At 40.6% G+C, this 27180-nt stretch overlaps 1 protein-coding gene across 5 annotated transcripts in view; it reads right to left on the bottom strand.

Annotated features, from left to right (window-relative positions):
• Positions 1 to 27180, bottom strand: part of casr (calcium-sensing receptor) — a 68081-nt gene that overhangs the window by 17130 nt on the left and 23771 nt on the right. For all 5 annotated transcript variants that reach the window (XM_059968426.1, XM_059968427.1, XM_059968425.1 and 2 more), the window contains 2 exons: positions 21534 to 21840; positions 11377 to 12273 (listed from right to left, as the gene is read on the bottom strand). In XM_059968426.1, the coding sequence (XP_059824409.1) occupies positions 11377 to 12273; positions 21534 to 21840 (1204 nt within the window). The remainder of the gene's footprint in view (positions 1 to 11376; positions 12274 to 21533; positions 21841 to 27180) is intronic.

The following is a 27180-nucleotide window of genomic DNA, read 5'->3' as shown; positions in this document are numbered from 1 at the left end:
GCAGTGAGAGGTTGAAAATGTCCTTGAATACTCCCGCTAGTTGGTTAGCACAAGTTTTCAGAGCCTTACCAGGTACTCCATTGGTACCTTCCACCTTGTGAGGGTTCACCCCCTTTAAAGACAGCCTAACATCGGCCTCTGAGATGGAGATCACAGGGTCACCAGGTGCAGCAACAATCTTCACAGCTGCAGTTGTGTTCTCCCTTTCAAGCATAGAAGGTATTGAGTTCATCTGGTAGTGAAGCATTGCTGCCATGCAGGCTATTGGGTTTTGCTTTGTAGGAAGTAATGTCTTGTAAACCCCTCCAGAGTTGTTGTACATCCAATGTCACCTCCAACCTCATTTGAAATTGTCTCTTTGCCCTTGAAATAGCCCTCTGCAAATCATACCTGGTTTTCTGGTACAGACCTGGATCGCAACAGACCTAGCCTTCAGCAGACAACGTACCTCCTGGTTCATCTGCGGCTTTTGATTTGGGAATGTACAGTAAGTCTTTGTAGGCACACACTCATCCACACAGGTTTTAATGAAGTTGGTAACAACTGCAGCTTTCTCATCCAGGTTCGAAGATGAATCCCTGAATACAGTCCAGTCCACCGATTCAAAGCAGTCCTGTAGGCGCTCCTGTGCTTCCCTTGTCCATATCTTCTTGGTCCTCACTGCTGGTGCTGCAGTCTTCAGTCTCTGCTGATACTCAGGGAGTAGAAGTACAGCCAGGTGATCAGACTTCTCGAAGTGAGGGCGTGGAATAGCATCATAGGCATTCTTGATGTATGTAACAGTGGTCCTGTGTGTTGTTTCCTCTGGTATTGCAAGTGATCTGTTGATGGTAACTGCTTAGTGATTTTTTCAGACTGGCCTGGTTAAAATCTCCTAAAATGATGGTGAAGGCGTTAGGGTGTGCTGTCTTGTGCATGTTGATCCCATTACTCTGATCATCTAAAGCTTGACTGACATTGGCCTGAGATGGAATGTATACCACTACTAAAATGATCCCAGAATTCTCCCATGGACGACACTTAACTGCGAGATATTCTAGGACTGGTGAGCAGAATTGGGACAGCACTGATATATTTGTGCATGAAGAAGGGTTGATCATGAAGCGTACTCCTCCACCTCTGCTTTTGAGAGTCTCTATATAGATCCATCCTGACAGTATCCTATTTTTCTAAAATTTACAAAATAAGTTAGCAATTATTGCTTCTTCTTAGCAGTTGAAAACCTCCTCACCTACATTGAAGGCCTTTGTTCAGAAAAGAATGCTTTCACAATGCATTTTAAATGATAGTTCACTTTGTTTACTTTCATAGTTTATAATAATCAAATAATGCCATGAGACCCAGGAGAGTTTCTTTGGGGGTAGTGGAGAGTGATGGGTGAGAAATTATACCATACAGGTCTGGTGTAAATAAATATCTGTGACTTTACAGGAGGTAACATAGATCAGCTCACCCTTTGGTCATTAACCCATCACTGTGCATTATACAGATTTTCATTTATATGTTTTCTTTTACAAATCCTTTGTTAATGAATTTAGTTAAATAACATAAAACAATAGGTTAAATATTTATAAACTGCATTATTTGTTCATTATAAGCTATGAATGTAAACTAAGTGGACTATCACTTAAAATGCATTGTGAAAGCATTTTTTGACTTATAACTTGAGGTTCCTGATAACCTCTGAAGAATTAGAGACTGTGGGTAGGTAGGGACCAGGGATGGAATGTTAGTTGACAACTAAGTGTTAATTTCTACCACATCATATTCAATCTACAACATCAGCTCCAGTAATGAGCAGATGATGTCAACCAAGTTTATGTTTCCTGCAATATTACTATTATGTCTTGACTGAATTCTTTTCTTATAACGTTCAAGATTATTTCACGCCAATTACATTTTAGTGGTATGCCCAGTAGGCTGATGTTAACCAGAAATAATAATAATAATCCTGTTTTAGAGTCAAAGAATACCACAAATTATATTATGACAGATCAGTTATTACAGATAGGGCAATCCATAATAACCGTCAGGATGTGATTATACAAGATAAACAAGCAAGAACAGCTTATTTAATAGATACAGCCGTTCCAAACACACATAACTTACAAAAATCGATAAGTGAAAAGCACCAGAGATATGCTGAATTAAAAGAGGATATCGAAAGAGTTTGGTACATGAACAGGATATACATTGTCCCTTTAGTAATATCTACAACTGGTGTCATTCTAAAGTCACTACACAGTAGCATTAAACAATTAGGGCTATACAGCAATATCTATGGAAAACTTCGGGAAGCCACTGTACTAAACACTACTAAAATTGTCCGAAAGTTCCTAGCAATTAATAAATGAAGGTGTTTGGCTACGCCTGCACCTCAAGTTTTACCAACTTTAGCTGAGAGATAATAATATTTTTGTATTTATAGAGAACTCTTCATTGTTATGTACCCATGACACGTGACAGTGGTACCCTTGTCACATGACAGGGGTTGAAGCTATACTGGACTTGAGGTAATGGTCTTGTGATGGTGGAGTGATGTCATTTTTCCGCCAGTAGAGGTCATGTGACAGGTTTTTTTACAGGGTATAAAAGGAAGGCCTGTGAGGAGGGGCAGTTCGTGGCTGGATTTGCCAAGTTGACTTCATGCCACTGCATGATTTAATGTTATGATGCAGTTTAGTTGAAAGATGAAGTTTTATCTAATGCCTAAAGTTTAAAAGGTCATTGCCAGCAGTTTCTTTATAATACTACTAATTGAGAATCAGTGGAGAGTGAAGATCGGAGTTCGGGAGTTAAAAGATCGAGGAGAGTCGATTTCGACCATGAAACTGATTCGACCTTGTTTGATCCTCATTCAGAAGGAATTCGTTGACTGTGCTCATGTTAATCCCTGTGAATAGCAGAAAGGATTGAGTACAGTGTTGTAAAGGAAAGGTCAGTGCCTTTAAGCCGTTACATTTCATCTTTGTAAAATTCTTTGTGGGAAAAGTAATTCGACTGGGAATTGCAACAACACGACGTGAAAGAGAATTTAAATCGTCTTAAAAAGTCTCTCCCTTAAATGGACTGTAAGCATTTTGAACTTTTGCAATACTACTTTGAAGAACTGTTTTTGCAACATCGCTTTAAGAACTGTTTAAGCTTCCTTGCTTTAAGAGCTGTTTAAGCTGCCGCATAGTAGCTGATTTCCGGTTACGTTAGTGATTTGTTTACTTTTGGGGGGTTTGTTTTCAGTGTTTAATAAACGTGTTATTTGTTATAAAAAACCCTGCCTCACTCATACATTTATTGTTACTGAATCCGTAACATCATACAGACAATGTAGTTCGAAATGCTTTACAATGGGATAAAGTGCGCATGAAAATAAAATTAAAAATAAGAATAAAAGACAAAAAGATATAGATAAAAACAAGTTAAATAAATTCAAAGTAACTTTATTATCAAAGTACATATTTGTCACTGTGTTCAATCCTGAGATTTTCTTGCAGGCATACTCAAAAATCCAGTAACCATAATGGAATCAATAAAAGACTGTAGTAAACAGGACAGTCAACCAGTGCCACGGACTGTGCAAGTAGAAAAGAATAATAACAACAACAAACGTTCCGAACATGAGATAAAGAGTCTTTGAAAGAGAGTCCATAGTTTGTGGTAAACAGTCCAGTGATGTGGCAAGTAAGATAGAGTGGAACTATCCCCTCTGGGTCAATATAATGCAAGCAATTTGTTTACTGAATGTTTGCTTTGAAATTCTCATTAAATTCAGTCCATTGATTGCTGAAATCTCCAGCCACTTACTACACGTTCTGATTCAGAATGTTAAGGTTGACAATAAATTTATTATCGAAGTGCATGTATGTCACCATTTACAACCCTGAGATTTTTTTTGCAGGCTTACTCAGTAAAGCCATAATAGAATCAATGAAAGAACTCACCAACTTGGGTGTTTAACCAATGTGCAAAAGACACAAACTGTGCAAACACAAAAAGAACAAAGTAATAATAATAATAATAAATAAATAAGTATTTAGAACATGAGATGAAGAGACCATGAGAGTTAGTCCATAGGTTGCGGGAACATTTCAGTGATGGGTTAACTGAAGTTGAGCGAGGTTATCTCTTTTGGTTCAAGAGCCTGATGGTTGAGGGGGAATAACTGTTCCTGAACCTGGTGGTGTGAGACCTGAGGCTCCTGTACAATTCTTCCTGATGATAGCAGTGAGAAGGGAGTGTGAAGTGGGTTGCGGGTGTCCCTGATGGTGTATGCTGCTTTTCTGCGACAAAGCTTCATGTAGATGTGCTTAATGGTGCGGAAGGTTTTATGCATGATGGGCTGGGCCGTATCCACTACTTTCTGTAGAATTTTCTAGTCAAGGGCATAGTTGTTTTCATGCCAGGCTGTGATGCAGACAGTCAATATACTCTCCACCACACATCTATAGAAGTTTTTCAAAGTTTTAGATGTCATGTCAAATATTCACAGGCTCCTAAGGAAGTAAAGGCACTGCCATGCTTACTTTGTAATTGCATTTGTGTGCAGGGCCCAAGACAAATCCTCCAAAATGAGAACACTGAAGAATTTAAGGTTGCTGACACTTTCTATCTTTGATCCTCCAATGAGGCCTGGCTCATGAACCTCTGGTTTCCTCCTCCTGAAGGCAATAATTAGCTCCTTGGTCTTATTGACATTGAACGAATTGTGTTACCATTGTGTCAGGGTCTTACATACACTAGGCCAATGCAGGTTTAAAGGGAAAACTTGCAGAAATGCAACAAATTAGTGGACAAACAAAGAGAATGTAGGGCAGACAAAATAAATGGACTGCACGGAGAAGAGTAAAAACAATCACGTTGTGAGCACTAATCTGCATGTTGTTGATGAAAATGATGTTAATGATGAGAGTGAAACAGGGCTGGGTACCCTTGAGATTTACAATGTGGAAACTAATAAGAGACAAAGCTTACAACAGAAGTGAATGGCAAATTAATTAAAATGGAATTAGTCATTTCACAAAATGAGTCTGAATGGCATTTCAAAGATACTGAACTGCAGCTGTCCAATTAAGAACTTCTACTGGAGAAAAGATAACTACTGTGGGAATGACATTCATAACAGTGAAATACAGCAAATGATAAGCCACATTGGGCTTGTACATGGTTTTAAAAAAAAAGCAGGGAGGTCAGAATTGTGGGGCTGTGATTGACTGAGACAACCATAACTTGATTGTGCTTTTTAAAAACCAAAACACTATTTGCATGCTACATCCCGTGCAAGAGAGACAACTGAAAACAAATTAAGAAAGGTACTGGAGTGTTCAAGGGTGGCTTTGGAAAATTCAAGCAGATCAAAGGTAAAATAGTGTTGATTAAAAAACCACACCCATGGGTTACAAAGCCTGTCCAGTTCCTTATATCATTCGTGATGAGGTAGCCAGTGAGCTAGATCACATGGAGGCTGCAGGAATTCTTCCCAAGGTTGAGTGCTTGGAAAGGTTTAGGACAGAACTGGACCACTCTCGTATAGAGTGGAGATTGCATCTGATGTCATCTGGAGGCAACATATCGATCAGTTGAGGAGAGAGGAGTCAGTTGTTAGAGAAGAAAGTTTTCCAGAGCTGTCAGAAATGCTTCCTACAGTCCCAGACTCCACTCCTACAGCTTCTCCAGAGGAAACACAAGAACCTGAGATTGTTTTTTAGCCACAAGTCTCCCCAGTGAAGCAGGGTGACCCTATCCCTCCCCCATCAGGAGAGACATTATGCCACAAAAGTAAGAAATCCTCCTCAGCGAGGAATAGGCCTGAATGGGACAATTTAAATTTTAGTATGCTGTGGCTGTCAATATAGTAGTTGTATAATATAGTATACTCTATTATATATTTTTCTTTATTAAGATGCACACTATATGGAGTTGGAGTTTATAGCTAAGCAGAGAGGAGTGTAGTGTATTCAATATTTGAGGAATATTGTACATATATTGTTTGATTAAGCATTCTTTGTTTACATAATTCATTATGGGTTATATGTAAGAAGTGTGTGAATGGCATATGTCAGTACACCACCACATCATATGTGAGCACTCACTAAAGTAAAGCTAAGTAGACAAGTTATCCTGGGCTCCTGTGTTTTTTCTTCAATTCATTTCTGTAGTTACAAACCATTACAGCAGCCATTCCAGAAGTCAGAGAAGACAAGGTGTGATCATTATCAGGTTCAACTGAGATGTACAATTGTGTGTCATTTGAATAACTGTAGAAATAAAGTTTGTGCTCTCTAGTGGTGTCTTCTAGGGGAAGCCAGTGCAAGTTGAAGAGTAGGGAACCAAAACAGCTTCCCTGAATAACACTGAAAGGTGTATTGTATCTCTTGGAAAACTGGTCCTCAAAACAGACGAAAAAAATTCTCTCTAAGATGTATGAGCAAAACCAGTTAGGGCACTACCAGAGAGTCCAACCCGGTTCCCAGGGTGTACCAGGGGAATGTTGTAGCCTATTGTGTTGAAGGCAGCACTTAGATTGAGAAAAATTAGAATGGAGGTTCTGATTGCAAGAGTGAACCATTCCATGTGTAATTACTTTTATGAACACGAAAAACAACTCCAATAGATGCAGATTCCTGTCTGAAGAGTCCACAGAGTGAAACAGGTTAAGTAGGTACAGTACTGTACAGAAGTAGTAGGAACATATATATAGCTAGGGTGCCTAAGAGTTTTGATCAGTACTATATTTGAGAACGTGGAGTGGAAAGTGAGTTTATAAATCTGGTGGGAGCAAAGGACATTGGGAATAGCCAGGGTGAAGCACCATGGGAGGGGTGTAGACAGGTGACAAAGAAGGAGTGCCAGGGATGGGGGCTGGTGCAGATGCAGAGATGTCTAGCCCTGATACACCAAGCAAGGTCATTTGATTCCAAACAGTTGGTGTCTTGATCATTACGGTATCTCTCTGGTGCTTCCTGCTCCCTCCCTTCCCCTTTTTCTAATCATGATTTCTCTCTCCCTGCCTCCCTTCCCACTCTCAGTCCAAAATAGAGACCAATATTAGAATCAATACATTGAAATGCATAAAATCACTGCAGTACTATGCAAAGGTCTTAGGCACCCTAGCTATATATAGAGAGAGCTATTGCCCTAGCTCTAGCCCTATATAGCCCTAGCACTATATACAGAATGAGCATTACAGTTTGTCTTATCATCTAAAATCAGAATGCCCTATCATCTAAAATCAGAATGCCCTATCATCTAAAATCAGCATCCCCATCATCTAAAATCAGAATGTCCTATAATCTAAAATCAGAATGCCCTATCATCTAAAATCAAAATGTCCTGTCATCTAAAATCAGCATGCTCCATCATCTAAAATCAAATTGTCCTATCATCTAAAATCAGAATGCCCTATCATCTAAAATCAGAAAGTCCTGTCATCTAAAATCAACATGCTCCATCATCTAAAATCAAATTGTCCTATCATCTAAAACCAGATTGCCCTACCATCTAAAATCAGAATGCCCTATAACCTAAATTCAGAATGTTGTATCATCTAAAATTAGCATACCACATGTCTGTAAGTGCTGTGATATTTTACACTGCACATAGCTTCTGGAAATTTGACGGGATGCAGTAGCTTCTTGGGGCATATGGGATCTTAGTAAATGCAGGAAAAAACCATGAATCTATTTAACTCAGATTTTTATGAACTTAATAGTGATAAGCAGAAATGAGGAAGGGCAATATGGAGTGCAGAAAAACGGTTAGAGTGGGGAAGAGAAGTTTGTCTGAAAGAAAATAAAAGAAAGAGTCTGCAATAGTAATATACTCTACGTGGCCACTTGATTAGATACATCTGTACATCTGTTAATGTATCTGTTAATACAAATATCTAATCAGCCGATCTTGTGGTATCACCTCAATGCATAAAATAATAATTCATGGTAAAGAGGTTCAGTTGTTGTTCAGACCAAACATCAAAATGGGGAAGAAACGTTGGTGACAGGCGGCATGGTTTCAGTATCACAAACGCTGCTGATCTCCTGGAACTTTCAAGTTTACAGAGAATGGTGCGAAAAGCAAAAAAAACGGCAGTTCTGTGGGTGTAAATCCTTAGTTACTGAGAGTGGTCAGAGGAGAATGGCCAGACTGGTTCAAGCTGACAGGAAGGCAACAGTAACTTAAATAACCACGTATTGCAACAATAGTTTGCAGAAGAACATCTCTGAATGCACAACATTTCAAACCTTGAGGAGGATGGGTTGCAGCAGCAGATTTAGTGGGTACAGAATGTACCTAATACAGTGGTCATTGGGAGTAAACCTACATGTGCCTCGGACATGAAGTTTTTGATATCTGCATTTATTCATCCTGACCTGAAGCTATGGTTTGGGTGCAAAAAATGATTTGTGTGCACAGCTCTTCCACTGGTTTAATAGTACATTTGAGACCACCATGCTTTGTTTGACTAATAATGCCTATTACATTTTGGAAACAAAATACAGAAGATTGCAAAACTCTTAGCAAACCAAAGTAGAAATGCTTAGTAGTACCTGTGAATACTGTAATGGGCACCATGCTGGTTGAGTGCTAGTTAGGTGGCAAGCTTTGAACTGAAGCAGGTATGGCACTGGAAGCTATTTCAAATAAACATACAGATTCAGGCTAAGAATGTCTGTCAGAGCTCAAACTGATGATGGGCAGGGACCCAATGGCTGCCTCCATGACAATGTTTAATCCTGACTGCTTTCTCCATCATTATAGAGAAAGCAAAGTTACAATGTGGACTTCTGTCCTGGGGTTAAAAGACAGCACTTTAGTTGTTCAAAATTTAATTGTACTGAGAATGAACAGTAAATGTAATATTTGAGCTTGTGTTCCAATCCAACGGTCACAGCTCATCCAAATGAAAATTGGCTCTGCTTTAGACAAGTTGCACTTACGATTTGTGAGTTGTCCACATACAATTCATAGCTCGTGTCTATGTTCCTCAGAAATGACAGACACCATGAAAAAAACACAATAGAAATTCAAGTAAATGAAAAAGATTAATTCTCTTTCCAAGCAGAATTCCAATGCTAATGTTTAGAAGAACACTTTGCCAATCACTTTGAACATTGAAAACATGAGTACTGAGCAGTTCTGTCATAAGTTGCAATTCCCAGATGTTTCCTCTTTACTGTGAATTGCAGATCTAAAAGAACAGGAGCAGACCTTCACCTATGCCAAGTTCACTGAATGTATTTGATACCACGTCCAAGAAATAGAGAGGGAAAGCATTAGTCATGCTCATTATCCAGAGCAGATGTGTACATTATTATTATGTTATTGTATGAAAAATCATTCTGGTCATCATCTGACAGGCATCCTAACATTCCCATATTGCTTCTATAAAGAAACAGCGTATATAAACCTTTCTGCCTATGGAGGTAGCATGAACAGTAAATGACTTTTACTCATCACCCTTGCTGCAAAAGGTTCAGCAATATGTTGTATGCACACCTGAAAGGGTATTTAAAAGAAACTCAAAATTAAATTGCAACACAAACACTAGAGAAATTCGAAATGCTTCTTATTTCATAAAGCTAAGCATTTTGAAAGAGAATTCATTTGAAATATTTTATATGTTTCCAAAATCTTTCAAGGCTCGGACATGTCCAAAACATATGAATTAGTGTGGCTACTCCATTAGTACATCTATCATAGTAGGGGGAAATATCTGTGTAGAAACGAGAGAGCTTGTCTTTAGATATATGGACTCTATGAAGATGTATTTCAAACTTTTTCTGTTAGTTTTAAGCTAACAGAAAAACTAACTCAATGTTAGTTTTAAGCCCAATCCCTCGGCTGCCATGTTTGGTATTGTTGAGGATAGTATTACAAAACTGAAGCCATCTAATTTGCGGGCATTGGCCTTTATGTCTCTTATGGCCAGGAGGGCGATCTTGCAGAAGTGGAAGGAGGCTGCCCCGCCCACTCTTGTTCAATGCCTTTCTGGAGTTATGTTGTGCCTTGATCTAGAGAAGATTCGTTGTTCGATTTCTGATTCTAAGCATGACATTCTAATGTTATGAGGACCCTTTCAGAGTTACTTTCATAATCTTTGAACTGTTATTAAAGTATTGATCTGAGCCATTATTATTATAATATTATATGGTAAGGTATTTTTTTTTATTTTTTTTCACCAACCAGCTCATTTTGGTAGTGGGGGTAGATTTTTTAATAAAATACTATTATTCTATTTTATTTCATTTCATAATTCAATCTTTTTTTCTACATGATTGATTTGGAATATGGGATACTGTGATCACATTACTGTGATTTAAATGTAATGTAATTTGTATTACTTGTATTCCTATGAATTTTGTAGTTGTATTCATACAATTCATAGAATGTTAATAAAAATATTGAAAGAGAAATATTTTATATGCTTGCAGATGGTTAGGAGTACAATAATCAGCAATATACAATAATTTCAATGGTAAGATCATATAAAAGTCTTATTTTGCTGACTATTTGGTTAGAACTTTGAGCACAGAACCATAGAAAAGAAAGAGAGTGTTTTAATTTATCCAGCACCCTTCATAAGCTAGGTGCTCTAAAATGCATTACAGCCAGAAAGGTACTAATGAGGTGTAGCTACTGTTGTAACCGTGGAAAAGGTGCATTTTGTAAGATCACCCGAACAGCAGCAGCTCATTGTGATAATTATCTGATCTATTTTGAGTAATGTTGATTACAGCTTGGTCCAGGACATTGATAAATAGCATTCTTCTTCTACAGAATTGTACAGTGTGGATCTTTTGTCATTTATCTGAAAGAACAGACAAATCAGGGCCTCCTTTCAAAGTGACTTCTTGACGAGTGAGCCCTTCCACATTAAAGTGTCAAATACATTTGGTGCTCAGGACTCTGTAGTTAGGACTGGAGTGCACAATCTTCTGAGTCAGAAATGAGGATGCAACCAACTGAACAAAGGTCAATAAAGAGGTACAGAGGCCTTTATTTTAAAGTTATTTTACCACAGATTAGAAAAAATTTAGCATGATAGATATAATATTGTGCATCTATAGAGCACAATATTCTATTTATTAATTATAATAAACAGTAGAATTAAAGATTTTAGTACAAACTTGGTACGCACTGATCAAATACACAGTCACAAGGCTCCACTGCTGCAGAAACAGTTATTAGCTATGGTTTCCAGATGACACATGACATGATTGAGTAATGGATGACTAGGATGTTTCTGCATCCTGATTAGATGCAACTAAAGGAAAGCCTGAATGCTATCAAGGCATGATATTTGAAAGTACAGTAACTATTTTGATCGTTATATGCAACAGCCCTGAACTACTTTTAAAGTTTGTATTAATAATTTTTGCTTACCTGCCATGCCTCAACTTTTTTTATATCCGCACATGATCCATTTGCAAAAATCCCCTTCCCAGGAGTGCAGGAATAGATGTCCTGCAGAGCGTGAGCAATGGAATACACTGCCACGTAGACATTATATGAAATCCGGAGGTGAGTATAATCCAGGTATGGAGTCTCTACACTCGTGATATTTTCTTCTCCAGTGCATGGGCGCCTTAATGTTGTCCTTCGGGAGTGCCCAGTTTTAGCACTGTTGTCATGCAATCCTAATCTATGGGATGGTGTTTTGGAATTTTTCAGCTGTGTTAGAGACTCCTCGGTGAAGTAGCAGTTAAATGTCTCTTCCCAGAATTCCTTGACAAATCCATTATCAGAGGATCTGCTGGGATGAACCTGCTTTAAAAACTCATGGAATCCAGGGATGCGTCCTGCTCTTAGTGCAAATCCGATGGTTCCACCGACAACATGGAAGTATTCTGGTTTGGCTATCAGTGAGGAGCTAGCCCATGCTTCACTTGCCAGCCATATTCTATCAGTTATATTTCGTCGAACTATCTCTTGTATGAGTGGTTCCAAGTCAGGGCCATTTGAAAAGACAACAATTACTTTGGCTGAGGAATTCTGAATAACATCTGCAATGAACTCCAGCTCTTTCTGTGTATAGTACTGAGAAATCAACTCACTAAAGTCAATGCAGATGTCTCTCTTAACAGCCTCTTCTCGAAACTTATCTATTCCGGGACGGCCATAGTCATCGTCGGCCGCAAGAGTTCCCACCCAGTTCCACTGGAAATGCTCGATAATCTCGGCCATTGCTGTGGCCTGTTGCTCATCGTTGGGGATCGTGCGAAGGAAAGCCTTGTACTCGTTTTTGTTGCTCAGGAGCCTGCTTGAAGAGGCATAACTAACCTTCAATACAAACACATTTGTCAGCAGTGTTCAATTCTGTAAAAGTTAAACAATATTAAAATCAACACTTCAGTGTTAGGGTTGGGGCATTTGATTCATATTGACCGACAACTTGAAAAACTGATACTTCAAGAGTTCAATCTACCTTAAATATACAGTTATGATATTAAGACAACATTACAGTTTGGGATATAGATAGTGCTGAGTTTCATTTCAATAGTTCCAATAGTTCAATAGCTCCATTTAACATCAGAGAACGTATACTATATATAACCTGAAATTCTTGTTCTTCACAAGCGTCCACGTAAACAGAAGAGTGCCCCAAAGAATGAGTGACAGTAAAAACGTAAGAACCCCAAACAATAACCAATGATTTACAACCAAAGTTCCGTAACACACATCAGGGGAAATTAACTTCAAGAAAATAAAGGAATTGAGTGTTACTTTCTCGTTGGACTTGATTAAACTTCCAAGAATATTCCTTATACATTACTCTGAGGATTTTCTTGCATTTTGAAGTCTCCAATGAATATTTGAAGTTTTAAGGGAATTTGAATTTGGTAAATGTCCACTAAGTCTAAATTAACTGCAGCTCTCATATAGTTTTAATAAAGAAAATTGTCTAAGCACAGATCTTAGTACACATTTGTTCCAGCAAATTGCCTCTCTGCCAAGCTTTAGCAGTGGAAATCCAGGAAAGTTTACCCAAAATATGATCCATTTTTGTTAACTGAAACATGTTTTGCTTCCACGTGAGATGGGTTCAGTGGTCACAATAAGCCTGCTTGCATTTACCCTTTTTATACCCCTCATAATTTTGTATACCTCTAGCAGGTCTTTCAATCTTTATGTTCCAAGGAATAAAGTCCTAACCTATTCAATCTTCCCTTATAACTCAGGTCCTCCTGTCCCAGCAACATATTTGTAAATTTTATTTATACTCTTCCAACCTATTTACATCTTTCCTGTAGGCAGGTGACCAAAACTGCACACAGTACTCCAAATAAGGCCTCACCAATGTCGTAAACAACTTCAACATAACGTCCCATCTCCTGTATTTGATACTTTAATTTATGAAGGCCAAGTGCCAAAAAGCTCTCTTTACGACTCTATCTACCTGTGACGCCACTTTCAATGAATTATGGACCTGTATTCCCAGAAGCCTTTGTTGTACCACACTCCACAGTGTCCTACCATTCACTACCCAGGTTGGTCCTATCTTGTTGCTTGTACTTAGCAGCATTAAATTCCATTTACCATTTCTCAGCCATTTTTCCAGCTGGTCCAGGTCCTGCTGCAAACTCTAATAGCCTCCCCCACTGTCTGCTACTCCCCCAATCTTGGAGTCATCTGCAAATTCGTTGATTCCGTTAACTACATTATTATCCAGATCATTGATATAGATGATAACCAACAATGGACCCAACACCAATCCCTCCAGCACTCCACCAGTCACAGGCCCCCAACAGAGAGCCAACCACTCTCTGGCTTCTCCCACAAAGACAATGTCTAATCCAATTTACTACCTAAACTTGAATGCCGAGTGACTGAAATTTCTTGATCAGTCTCCCCTTTTGATCAGGATCTTGTCAAGTGCCTTGCTAACTTCCATGTAGACAGCATCCACTGCCTTGCCTTCATCAACTTTTCTGGCAAACTCCTCGAAAAATTCTATAGGATTAGCTAGGCATAACCTAGCATGCACAAAGCCAAGCTAACTATCCTTAATCAAAATACTCACTTATCTGGTTGCTCAGATATCTTCCAATAATTTTCCCACCACTGATGCCAGGCTCACTGGCCTATAATTTCCTGTTTTTTTTAGAGCCTTTCTTGAATTGCAGACAGGACCAGAAGACTATATGCATGTAAGATATCGGAGCAGAATTAGGACATTTGGCCTATTGAGCCTGCACCTCCATTTCATCATGGCTGATCCACTTTCCCTCTCAGCCCCCATCTCCTACCTTTCCTCAGTATTTTCTTCATGCCCTAATGAATCAAGAATCTATCAACCTCTGCCTTAAATATACTTAAAGACTTGGCCTCCACAGCTGCCTGTGGTAAAGAATTCCACAGATTCACCACTCTCTGACTAAAGAAAATCCTCCACATCTCCATTCCAAAATTGACACCCCTCTATTCTGAGGATGTGTCCTCTGGTCTTAGATTCTCCCAGCATAAGAAACACCCTCTACCCTTCTGCTCCGTCAAGGCCTGTCACCATTCAATAGGTTTCAATTAGGTCATCTGTCATTCTTCTGAATTCTTGCATATACAGGCCCAGGGCCATCAAATGCTCTTCATATGACAAGACATTCAATCCTGAATCATTTTTGTGAACCGCCTTTGAAACCTCTCCAGTTTCTCCACATCCTTTCTAAGATAAGGGACCCACAACTGCTCACAATACTCCAGTGCTGTATAAAGTCTCAATATTACATGCTTGCTTTTATTTTCTGGTACTCTTGAAATGAATGTTAATATCAAATTTGCCTTCCTTACCACAGACTCAACTTCAGGGAATTCTGTCCATGGGCTCCCAAGTTCCTTTGTACATCAGAATTTTTGTACTTTCTCTCCATTTAGAAAATAGTCAACTTTTTCATTTCTTTTACCAAAGTGCATGACCATACAATCCCTGATACTTCCTGATTCCATCTGCCACTTCTTTGTACGTTTTCCTAATCTGTATGTCATTCTGTAGACCTTCTACTACCCCAAAACTACCTGTCCTTCCACCTATTGTCATATCATCTGCAAACTTTGCAACAAAGCCATCAATTCCATCATCCAGAATCATTGACACAGAAGGTAAAAAAAAATCAATCCTAATAAAAACTCTTGTAGAACACTACTAGTTACTGGTAGCCAACCAGAAAAGGCTCCATTTATTCCAACTCTTTGCCTCCTGCCAATCAGCCACTGCTTTATCTTTGATAGAATATTTTCTGTAACACCATGGGCTTATAGCTTGTTAAGTAGCCTTATGTGCAGCACCCTGTCAAAGGCCTTCTGAAAATCCAAGTAAACAACATCAACCAATCTTCCTTGGTCTACCTTGCTTGTTATTTCTTCAAAGAATTCCATCAGATTTCATGTCAGGCATGATTTTCCCTTGAGGAAACTATGCTGACTCTAGCCTATTTTATTATGAGATCCCATCCTTAACAATCGACTCCAACATCTTCCCAACCACTGAGGTCAGACTAACTGGCCTATAATTTCCTTTCTTCTGCCTCCCTCCATCTTGAAGAGTGGAGTGACATTTGCATTCTCATTAGCAACATTGTCTATGCTTCAATCCTTTGGTACCTCACCTACTTTTGGTTACTAGTGTGTCCTTTGGCGGTGTCAGTAGATTACCCCATTGCACAGTGAGTCCTGATCTCCACCCATAGCAGGTAACACAGGTGAAAGAAACAGTAAGGATTTTTTTAGTGATCCATACATACAGGTGAATGTGTCATGAACCTTTGTCAAGCCTCAACTGGTTTTCTGTTTTTATAGTTGTAACAAATTAATGGGAACTTAAAAATAAGGAAACTATTTAGCAGAGCTTTTGAAGTTTTTAAAGCTTTAGTAAAACATTTGTGGATTTCTTGTGTGTAAACATCTCTGAACATCTCCCCTAGGCCCAACATATTGATGCAACTATATAGAATGCACACCAGCAGCCATGCTTCTTGGAAGTTTGAGTAGAGTTGGTATGTATGTCATCAAAGACCCCACCAAATTTCTACAGATGTACCATAGAGAGCATTCTGACTCGTTGCATCACCACCTGTAATGGAGGCTCCAATGAACAAGATCAAGAAAAGCTGCAGAGATCTGTAGAGTTGGCCAGCTCCATCATGGGCACTAACTTCCCCAACGTCGAGGACATCTTCAAAAGGCAGTACCTCAAGAAGATGGTGACAATCATTAAGCACTGTACATCAGGGAGGAGGGGAAGAAGACTGAAGATGCATATTCAGCATTTTAGGGACAGCTTCTTCCCCTCCATCATGAGATTTCTGAATGGTCCATGAACACTACCTCATCATTTTGATCCCGTCCCATGATCCTTTCCCTTCTCCAGCTCTGTATCACTTTCGCCAATCACCTTTCCAGCACTTTGCTTCATCCCACCCCCTCCGGTCTACTCCTATCATTTTGCATTTCCCCCTCCCCCCCACTACTTTCAAATCTCTTACTATTTTTCCTTTTTGTTAGTCCTGATGAAGGGTCTCGGCCCGAAACGTCGACAGCGCTTCTCCCTATAGATGCTGCCTGGCCTGCTGTGTTCCACCAGCATTTTGTGTGTGTTGTTGTTTGAATTTCCAGCATCTGCAGATTTCCTCGTGTTTGCTCATCATTTTGCTCTCTTTTTGCATTGTGTGTGTGTGTGTGTGTGTGTGTGTAAAACTTATGGTAATTTCTTAAGCACTGTACTGTTGTACTGTAGTACGGCTGCAAAACAACAAATATCACGGCACATGGAATGATAAATGAAAGGATTACATTTTCCTTCAGCAGTTTCATCCTGACATGACTGAGCAGGCGTGTGGACTTCAGTGAGTTAGACCAGCAGGAAAAATATAAGAAGAAGACAGTTTTATAGAGCAGGCATCAGAGTAGAGGGAGTCAGAGTAGGATAGTTTCGGTTCCACGGGGCTTTGGCGATTTCGGGTGGAGGTGAGGTAAGTTACTTGTGAAGGATAGGAATAGGAAGTATGTTTGTGGTGTTCTGCACAGGGTGTCAGATGTGGGATGTCAGGGAGACTCCCAGCCTCCCGGACTGCCACGTCTGCACTAGGTGCATCAAGCTGAAGCTCCTTAGGGACCGGGTTAGAAAATTGGAGAGGCAGCCTGATGACCTTCGTCTAGTCAGTGAAAGTGAGGAGGTGATAGAGAGGAGCTATAGGCAGATAGTCACACTGGGGCCTTGGGAGACTGATAAGTGGGTAACAGTCAGGAGAGGGAAGGGCAAGAGTCAGTTACTAGAGAGTACCCCTGTGGCTGTCCCCCTTAACAATAAGTACTGTTGGGGGGGTGACCTACCTGGGGGAGGCAACAGTGGCTGTGCCTCTGGCACAGAATCTGGCCCTGTGGCTCAGAAGGGTAGGGAAAGGAAGAGGATGGCATCAGTGATAGGGGACTCAGACAGGTGATCCTGTGGACGCAGGAAAGAAACACGGATGGTAGTTTGCCTCCCAGGTGCCAGGATCCGGAATGATTCAGATAGCATCCAAGATATCCTGAAGTGGGAAGGAGAACAGCCAGAGGTCATGGTACATCTTGGTACCAAGGACATGGTAGGAAAAGGGAGGAGGTCCTGAAAACAGACAACAGGAAATTAGGAAAGAAGTTGAGAAGCAGGACTTCAAAGGTAGTCATCTTGGGATTACCGCCTGTGCCATGCGATAGTGAGTGTAGGAATAGAGTGAGGTGGAAGATAAATGTGTGGCTGAGGGGTTGGAGCAGTGGGCAGGGATTCAGATTTGGGGCAGGTGTGACCTGTACAATAAGGAAAGGTTGCACTTGAATCCTGGGGGACCAACGTCCTGGCAGGGAGATTAGCTAAGGCTATTGCGGAGAGTTTAAACTAGAATTGCTGGGCGGTGGGAACTAAACTAAAGACGGAGGAAGGGGCGGTTGGCTCACAAATAGAGAAAGCTTGAAGACAGTGCGAGAGGGAGGATAGGCAGATGATAGAGAAGGGATGCACTCAGACTGATGGTTTGAGGTGTGTCTATTTTAATGCATGAACAAAATGGATGAGAGAGCATAGATTAGTACTTGGAGCTATGATGTTGTGGCCATTACAGAGACTTGGATGGTTCAGGGACAGGAATGGCTACTTAGAGTGCCAGGCTTTAGATGCTTCAGGAAGGACAGGGAGGGAGGCAAAAGAGGTGGGGGTGTGGCACTGCTGATCAGAGATAGTGTCACAGTTGCAGAAAAGGAGGAAGTCATGGAGAGATTGTCTACTGAGTCTGTGTGGTTGGAAGTTAGAAACAGGAAGGGGTCAATAACTCTACTGGGTGTTTTTTATAGGCCACCCAATAGTAACAGGGACATCAAGGAGCAGATAGGGAGACAGATTCTGGAACGGTGCAATAATAACAGGGTTGTCGTGATGGGAGATTTTAATTTCCCCAATAACGGTTGGCATCTCCTTAGAAAGAGGGGTTTAAGTGGGTGGAGTTTGTTAGTGTGTTCAGGAAGGTTTCCTGACACAGTATGTAGATAAGCCTTCAAGAGGAGAGGCTGTACTTGATCTGGTATTGGGAAATGAACCTGGTCAGGTGTCAGATCTCTCAGTGGGAAAGCATACTGCAGATAGTGGACACAATTCTATCTCCTTTACCATAGCATTGGAGAGGGATAGGAACAGATAAGTTAGGAAAGCATTTAGTTGGAGTAAGGGGAAATATGAAGCTATCAGGCAGGAACTTGGAAGCATAAATTGTGAACAGATATCCTCAGGGAAATGTGGCAAATGTTCAGGGGATACCTGCGTGGCATTCTACATAGGTACGTTCCAATGACAGGAAAAGGATGGTGGGGTGCAGGAACCACAGTGCACAAAAGCTGTTGAGAATCTAGTCAAGAAGAAAAGAAAAGCTTACGAAAGGTTAAAAAAAAACTAACTAATGATAGAGATCTAGAAAATTATAAGGCTAGCAGGAAGGAACTTAAGAATGAAATTAGGAGAGCCAGAAGGGGCCATGAGAAAGCATTGGCAAGCAGGATTAAGGAAAACCCCAAGGCATTCTACAAGTATGTGAAGAGCAAGAGGATAAGACATGAGAGAATAGGGCCAACCAAGTGTGACAGTGGAAAAGTGTGTATGGAACTGGAGGAGATAGCTGAGGTACCTAATGAATACTTTGCTTCAGTATTCACTACGGAAAAGGACCTTGGCAATTGTAGGGATGACTTACAGCAGATTGAAAAGGTTCAGCATATAGACATTAAGAAAGAGGATGTGCTGAAACTTTCGGAAAGCATCAAGTTGGATAAGTCTCCAGGGAGTGGATGAGATGTACACCAGGCGACTGTGGGAGGTGAGGGAGGAGATTGCTGAGCCTCTGGCAATGATCTTTGCATCATCAGTGGGGATGGGAGAGGTTCCGAAGGATTGGAGGGTTGCAGATGTTGTTCCCTTATTCAAGAAAGGGAGTAGAGATAACCCAGGAAATTATAGACCAGTAGTCATACTTCAGTGGTTGGTAAGATGATGGAGAAGATCCTGAGAGGCAGGATCTATAAACATTTGGAGAGGCATAATATGATTAGGAATAGTCAGCATGGCTTTGTCAAGGGCAGGTCCTGCTTTACGAGCCTGATTAAATTTTTTGAGGATGTGACTAAACACATTGATGAAGGAAGAGCAGTAGATGTAGTGTATATGGATTTCAGCAAGGCATTTGATAAGGTACCCCATGCAAGGCTTATTGAGAAAGTAAGGAGGCATTGGATCCAAGGGGCATTGCTTTGTGGATCCAGAACTGGCTTGCCCACAGAAGGCAAAGAGTGGTTGCAGACAGGTCATATTCTGCATGGAGGCTGGTGACCAGTGGTGTGCCTCAGGGATCTGTTCTGGGACCCCTTCTCTTCGTGATTTTTATAAATGACCTAGATGAAGAAATGGAGGGATGGGTAAGTAAATTTGCTGATGACACAAAGGTTGGGGGGTGTTGTGGATAGTGTTGAGGGCTGTCAGATGTTACAGCAGGACATCGATAGGATGGAAAACTGTGCTGAGAAGTAGCAGATGGAGTTCAACCTAGATAAGTGTGAGGTGGTTTATTTTGGTAAGTCAAATACAATGGCAGAATATAGTATTAATGGTAAGACTCTTGGCAGTGTGGAGGATCAGAGCGATCTTGAGGTCTAAGTCCATGGGACACTCAAAGCTGCTGCGTAGGTTGACTCTGTGGTTAAGAAAGCATACAGTGCATTGGCCTTCATCAATCGTGGGATTGAATTCAAGAACCGAGAAGTAATGTCATAGCTATATAGGACCCTGGTCAGACCCCACTTGCAGTACTGTGCTCAGTTCTGGTCACCTTACTTGAGGAAGGATGTGGAAACTATGGAAAGGGTGCAGAGGAGATTTACAAGGATGTTGCCTGGATTGGGGAGCATGCCTTATGAGAATAGGTTGAGTGTACTTGCCCTTTTCTCCTTGGAGTGATGGAGGATGAGAGGTGACCTTATAGAGGTAAATAAGATGATAAGAGGCATTGATCATGTTGATAGTCAGAGGCTTTTTCCCAGGGCTGAAATAGCTAACATAAGAGGGCACAGTTTTAAGGTGCTTGGAAGGAGGTATAGAGGAGATGCCAGGGGTAAGTTTTTCATGTAGAGAGTGGTAAATGCATGGAATGGGCTGTTGGTGATGGTGGTGGAGGCGGATACATTAAGATCTTTTAAGAAACTCCTGGATAGGTACATGGAGGTTAGAAAACTAGAGGGCTATGGGTAACCCTAGATAATTTCTTTAGTAAGTACATGTTCAGCACAGCGTTGTGGGCTGAAGGGCCTGTATTGCGCTGTAGATTTTTTAATGTTTCTATAATAAACCTGATTCTGATTGTGAGACCACAAAATATTTATGGTAAGAGCTGGCAATACTCTGCGGCATTGGAAAAGAGGATTGGGGGCTATAGTTGGGTAGCCTCACACTGAGAATGTAAATGGTTGGTCCGTAGGAGCATTTCCAGCACTTTTGAGTTTTGTTTTAAGGCATTTGTCTGCATCTGCTGTATTTTGCTTCAGCTTTATTTTGTTGTAAAATGTTCTTGCATTGATACTGGTTTTCTGTCCTGAGTACTATCATAAGATTGCACTTTGTGTCAATTAATTCTTTCAGGCCTACAAATGTTGGAAGTAGTTTTGCTCCTGATGCCTTTCCTGACTATTCACTTTATAATCTCACAATCAGCGTCTCACTAAACAGGAGGAAATGTGGATTCATTTCTGGTTTCTTTAATGAAGGAATGGCGGTGACAAAGTCTAAGAAGTATTACTGTCACTGGTATGCTGATTAAATCTCTATGTCTAAGACATTACCGACATAAAGTACAATAATACCTGTAATGTAATGACATTTCCCTCATAGAGATCTTAGGTGCAATTGAACAACTTAGATTATAAGGTCTTATCCTTATAATCTAAGCATGGTGCTTAGGGGATCAGGAAACGACTGCAGGCCTTCACTTGTAACTTACATGTAATTAAATGGAACCATCCTTGTCAAATATACGCACCTGCGGAATGTAAAACAATCCCAAAAGATTGGCTACAGCAGTTGAAATTCCAGATCCTGTTGCTCCCACAACTGCTATAGTGGATGGTATATGATCCGAGCAGTTACAGAACTCATCCAAGTTCAAAGAATCTATTTTATTCTGGGCTACAAAACTCAGTGTTGCTTCCAGAGCTTTGGATACTGTATTGCATGTGTCAAATATCCGATATCCAAGGGTGATATTTGGCAGAAATGTCATACTGTTGTTGATCTCCTCAATTGCAAATATCATTGCCTGCAACCATCGGAATCCTCTAAAATTGTACCTGAAATTAAATGAAAATTGGTTTATTAATTCCCATCCACTCTTTCAACCAGACAGGCTTATAATTATATTGACTCAATTAACACCCCAAGTAGATGCAAGAAAGTGTCTGCTGTGATCAGTACAAGGGCTTATATACTTCCTGCAAAGTTCTCTTCTTGCTTTAATTGGAAAAAAAATGCTGCTTAATTGCTAACATGATTTTATGATGAAGACAAAGTCCTCGTAAAGATTTTTATTAGGTGGTTCCATTACAGACCCTTGAAGCATCAAAGTATTTTGATGCTAGTGTTGAGGACATGGTTATAGACATAGAAGATGCTTAGACAATTACCCTACAAGTCCCACAAGCAATAAACTGATAACATTAAATAATGTTTTTTTAAATGATTTTTAGGCTGTGGACTAAGTGCTGTCCAGTACACCAGGGACAACTTTGATATTCCCTGAAACATAGATGCTTTACTGGCACTAATAGAGGGTAGAGAGGACACACAGGAACCAGTTTAGTGCAGTATGGCCTTATAAGGTCCTGGACTACTAATGCAGATTTTCTGCTCATTCCTGGAATAGGATTTGAATACTCATGACTTGCACGTAGCCTGTTATGAATGAGCCAATGCAAACAATCTACATACATATTCATTTCTGTACTAATGCACAGTGCATTACTATTCTAACTAGTCAATTCAGAACCACCTTTGGAACAAAAAAGAAAAAAGAAAATGGGTTATCAGGTTAATTATACAGAAATTTGTGCATCGTGACCACGAACAAGAATATCTACTTCTTCCTACTCCTAACCTACTGTTGTGAGAAGGTGGACAAGTCCCATCTCCACCTGAATGACACAGAGCATCTCTCCTCCTATTCCCTCTCAAACAGCATTTCCTGCCTGAAATCTTAGACAGAAGTGAATAAAGGAATGTGAAACACTGATGACCAGAGAACTACCAGACTATTGAAGATAGACTGATGAATTAGGAGGCCAGAGTGGGGAAATGAAGAAGAGGGAAGGAGGAGGGGGCAAAATACCAGAAATTGATCTTCATGCCATCAGGTTGGAGGATACCCAGATGGGATATGAGGTGTTGCTCCTCAGACCTGAGAGTGATCTCATTGTGGCAGAAGAGGAGTCTATGGAACAATATGTTGGAATGTGAATGGGGGTAGGAATTGAAATGTTTGGCCACCAGAAAGTTCTGCATTTTGCCAATGGAGCTGAGGTGCTCGACGAAGCAGCCCCCCAACATACGTCAAGGCTGCATCAGATTCACATGTGAGGTGTTGCTTCACCTGGAAGAGGACTGCTTGGAGCCCTGAATGGAGCTGAGGGTGGAGGGAAATGGACAGGTGTAGCACATCTGCCGCTTGCAAAGATGAGTGCAGAAGGTCAAAGATAACACAAGGGAATCACAGAGGAAACAATCTGTACGGAAGGCAGAAAGTGTGGGGTGGGAGGAGGTAAAGATGCGCTTGTGGTGGGGTCCCATTGAAGGTGATGGAAGTTGCAGAGAATGATGCGTTGGATGTGGAGGCTCATGGGGCGGTAGGGGAGGGCAAGAGGAACTCTATCCCTGTGAAGGCATTAGGAAGATAGGTTGAGTGCAGATGTCTGGGAAATGGAAGAGATGTGGGTAAGGGTGGCACAAAAGAAACCCCATTCGTTGAAGAAGAACATCTATGACATCCAGGAAAGGAAAGCTTCATTCTGGGAACAATGAGCCCAGGTGGAGACAGAGAAACTGAGAAAAGGGAATGGCATTTTTACAGGAGGCAGAGTGGGAAAAGGAATAATCAAGATAGCTGTGGGAATCGGTGGGTTTATAAAAGACATCAGTAGAAAGTTTGTCTCCAGTGACAGAGAGATAGAGAAAGAGAAGAGAGATGTCAGAAATAAAGCAAGTGAATTTAAGGGCTGGAGAGAAGTTGGAGGCAAAGTTGCTGAAATTAATGTGCCCAGCATGGGTGCATGAAGCAGCATCAATGTAGCACTCAAAGGAGTTGGGGAGCATTAGGAAGGCTTAGAACATGGACTGTTCCACATGAACAATGAAAAGGCAGGCAAAGGTGAGGCCCTTGCAGGTGCTCATGGCTAACCCTTGAGTTTGGAGAAAGTGGGAGGAGCTGAAAAAGAAATTGTTAAGGTGAAGACAAGTTCCACCAGATGGAGAAAGGTGGTGGTGGAGGGGAAATGGTCGGGTCTGTTGGCAAGAAACAACCAGAGAGTTTTAAGGCCTTCTTGACAGGGGATAGAAGTGCATAGGGACTGGACATCCATGGTGAAAATGAGGTGATTAGGGCCAGGAAATTGTAAGTTGTTGAGGAGATCAAGACCATGTGTAGTGTCACATATATAGATTGGAAGGGACTGAACCAAAGGGATAAAATGGAGTCAAGGTATGCAGACACAAGTTCAGTGGAGCAGGAGCAGGCAAAAACAAAGGGCGTACTGGGCCAGTTAGTTTTGCTGATCTTGGGTAGGAGGTAGAAAAGAGTGGTGTCGGGTAAGGGGATTATGAGTTTGGTAGGTCTCCAGAGTAAATGAGGTTGGTGATCGTGTTGGAGACAATTCTAAGAGGAGTCCTCTTCAAGGGGCAAGTAATAAGAGATGTCTGAGTGTTACCGCCTGGCCTCAGCAAGGTAGAGGTCTGTCTGCCACACTACAACAGTGCCCCCTATGTCTGCATGTTTAATGGTGAATTTGGGATTGTTGCGGAGAGAGTGGAGAGCAGTGTGTTCAAAGGAGGGAAATGTTATGTTTTGTGACTGCAAAACATAAAACTAATTGAAAGAAAAACCAAGGGAACCTGAAAGATGCATGTAAGTTTCATTTTCACTTTTAGTGAGGCGCGCGCATTTGACTTGGTGGCATGAAGACATATGCCATTCACATATCTTTTCACATAACGCACAATGTATTGTGTAAACACTGACAAATGCTTCATCAAACAATATATTTACAAGATTACTCATATATTACTGAAATATTAAATATCCAACATTCCTCCTTGCTTAGCTATAAACTCCAACTCAATATCGAATGCATCTCAATAAATCAGCCATTATGGAATAGCAGAGCAGACTTGATGGGCCAAATGGCCTAATTGTGTTCCTGTATTTTATGTTCTTATGTTGTTGGTGCCTGAGTGATTTACAACAAATGAATTCTCCTCTCCCCATTCCAAGTTCCATTAGCTTCAAATTATGGAGAAGGATAGGATAGTCCTCAAGTTAAGATTCTAAATTGTAGAAAGGCCAATTCTACATCTGGCAGCAGTAAATTGGAACGTGTTGTTTTTCCAACGAAGGGATGCTTGGTAAGTGGGAGCCTTTCAAAAGTGAAATATTGTGAGTACAGAGTTTGTATGTCCCTGTTTTTATAAAAGGCAAGGCTAACAGATTTTAGCCACTTTGGTTTTTGAGGGATATTGAGGTCCTGGTTAAGAAGAAGGCGGTCCACAGGGGTTAAAGGCAGCGTGGAACAAAAGAGGCCCGAGGAACACTTAGGAGGAAAATCAGGAGGGTTAAAAGAAGGCATGAGGCTGCTTTAGCAGACAAGCTGAAAGAAAATCCCAAGGGTTTCTATAGGTATATTATGAGCAAAAGGATAGCAACTGACAAAATTGAAGATTTTGCACTTGAAGATCATCTATGCATGGAGCCAAAATGGATGGGGGAGATCTTGAATGGACTTTTTTGTATTTGCATTTATCTGTCTCTCAGTCTTTGCTGCAAAGAACAGTGTGTGTTCTTTGAACTATTCTATGCTCAATGATGTTTCTTTGTTCTCTCCCCTCTTGAATGGCACCATTGTTGTGGTAGCATAGAGAGCTTGTATATCTACTCTATAGTCCCCACTCTTTTCCAAACAGGGAGCAGAACTTGACAAATGTAAGTCTGAGACTCTTGCAAAGCAACAATGTGAACGTGCTTTTTCTGCAGTCCCTCATTCCTGCCCATTGATCAAATTCAAATTAACCAGAGACTGGCTAGTATTTCCAAACTAGAAACAAAACCTGAATGAGTCTTACAGTTTTAAAGGTTTCATTCAAATATGTTGTGATTGACAGAAGTGTGAAATAAGATCTCAATAATGCACATCATGATTTATTTTGTCATCTTAGTTCAATAATGGGATTCCTGAGTTAGCACATGGATTTAGATACCACTCTAGATGATAATACGTCTCTGCACTGGAGCACCAGTGTGGTACATGAAGTACCAAAGTTTGCATGTAAACATTAATTAATGGTTGGATAGAAGCAACAAATTCTTTTCTGAAGGCTTGGTTCATAAGTTAGTAAGTTTTCAGATGACACCAAGGGTGGTGGTGTTGTGGAGAGTGTAGGAGATTTTTGAAGGCTACAATGGAATGAATGCAGAGCTGGGTTGAGAAATGGCAGATGGAATTCAATCCAGAAAATTGTAATGTGATTCACTTTGGAAGGTCAAATTTTGAAGGCAGAGTACAGGATTAATGGGAGGATTCTTAGCAGTGTGGAAGAACAGAGGGTTCTTGGGATCCATGCCCTCAGACCACATGAGTTGATAGGATGGTTAAGAAGGCATAAGGAATGTTGGCTTTCATCAGTCAGGAACTGAGTTCAAGAGCTGTGAGGAAATGTTTCAACTCTATAAAACTATTTAGACCACATTTGGAGTATTTTGTTAAATATGGTCACCTCATTATAGGAAGGATGTGGATCTTTAGAGAGGGTACAGTAGAGATTTACCAGGGTGCTGCTTGAATTAGAGAATATATCTTATGACAAAAGGTTAAGTGAGCTAAGGCTTTCCTTATTGGAGCAAAGGAGGATGAGATGTGACTTGATAGATCTGTATAAGTTGAAAGAGTGGACAGCCTGTGCTTTTCTTCCCCCAGGGCAGCAATAGCTAATACAAGAGGGCATACCTTTAAGATGATTAGGAGCAATGTCAGAGGTAGTTTTTTTTTTGCAAAGAGAAAGATTAGTGCATGGAACGTACTGCCCGGGCTGGTAGCAGAAGATGATAAATTAAGGATATATTTGAGAGTGAATGAATGCAGAGCTGGGTTGAGAAATGGCAGATGGAATTCAATCTGGAAAATTGTAATGTGATTCACTTTGGAAGGTCAGATTTTGAAGGCAGAGTACAGGGTTAATGGGAGGATTCTTAGCAGTGTGGAAGAACAGAGGGTTCTTGGGATCCCTGAGTGGGAAACTGGAGGACTCGGAAGCTTTTAAAGAGCAACAGAAGATAACAAAAAAGGCAATACGCCAAAAAAAGAGGTACAAAGGTAAACTAGCCAAGAATATAAAGGAGGATAGTAAAAGCTTCTTTACGTATGTGAATAGCA

Source organism: Hypanus sabinus, chromosome 4 (assembly GCF_030144855.1).
Source record: "Hypanus sabinus isolate sHypSab1 chromosome 4, sHypSab1.hap1, whole genome shotgun sequence".
In the NCBI taxonomy this organism is placed as follows: Eukaryota; Metazoa; Chordata; class Chondrichthyes; order Myliobatiformes; family Dasyatidae; genus Hypanus; species Hypanus sabinus.
This window is presented reverse-complemented; position numbering and strand designations above follow the sequence as displayed.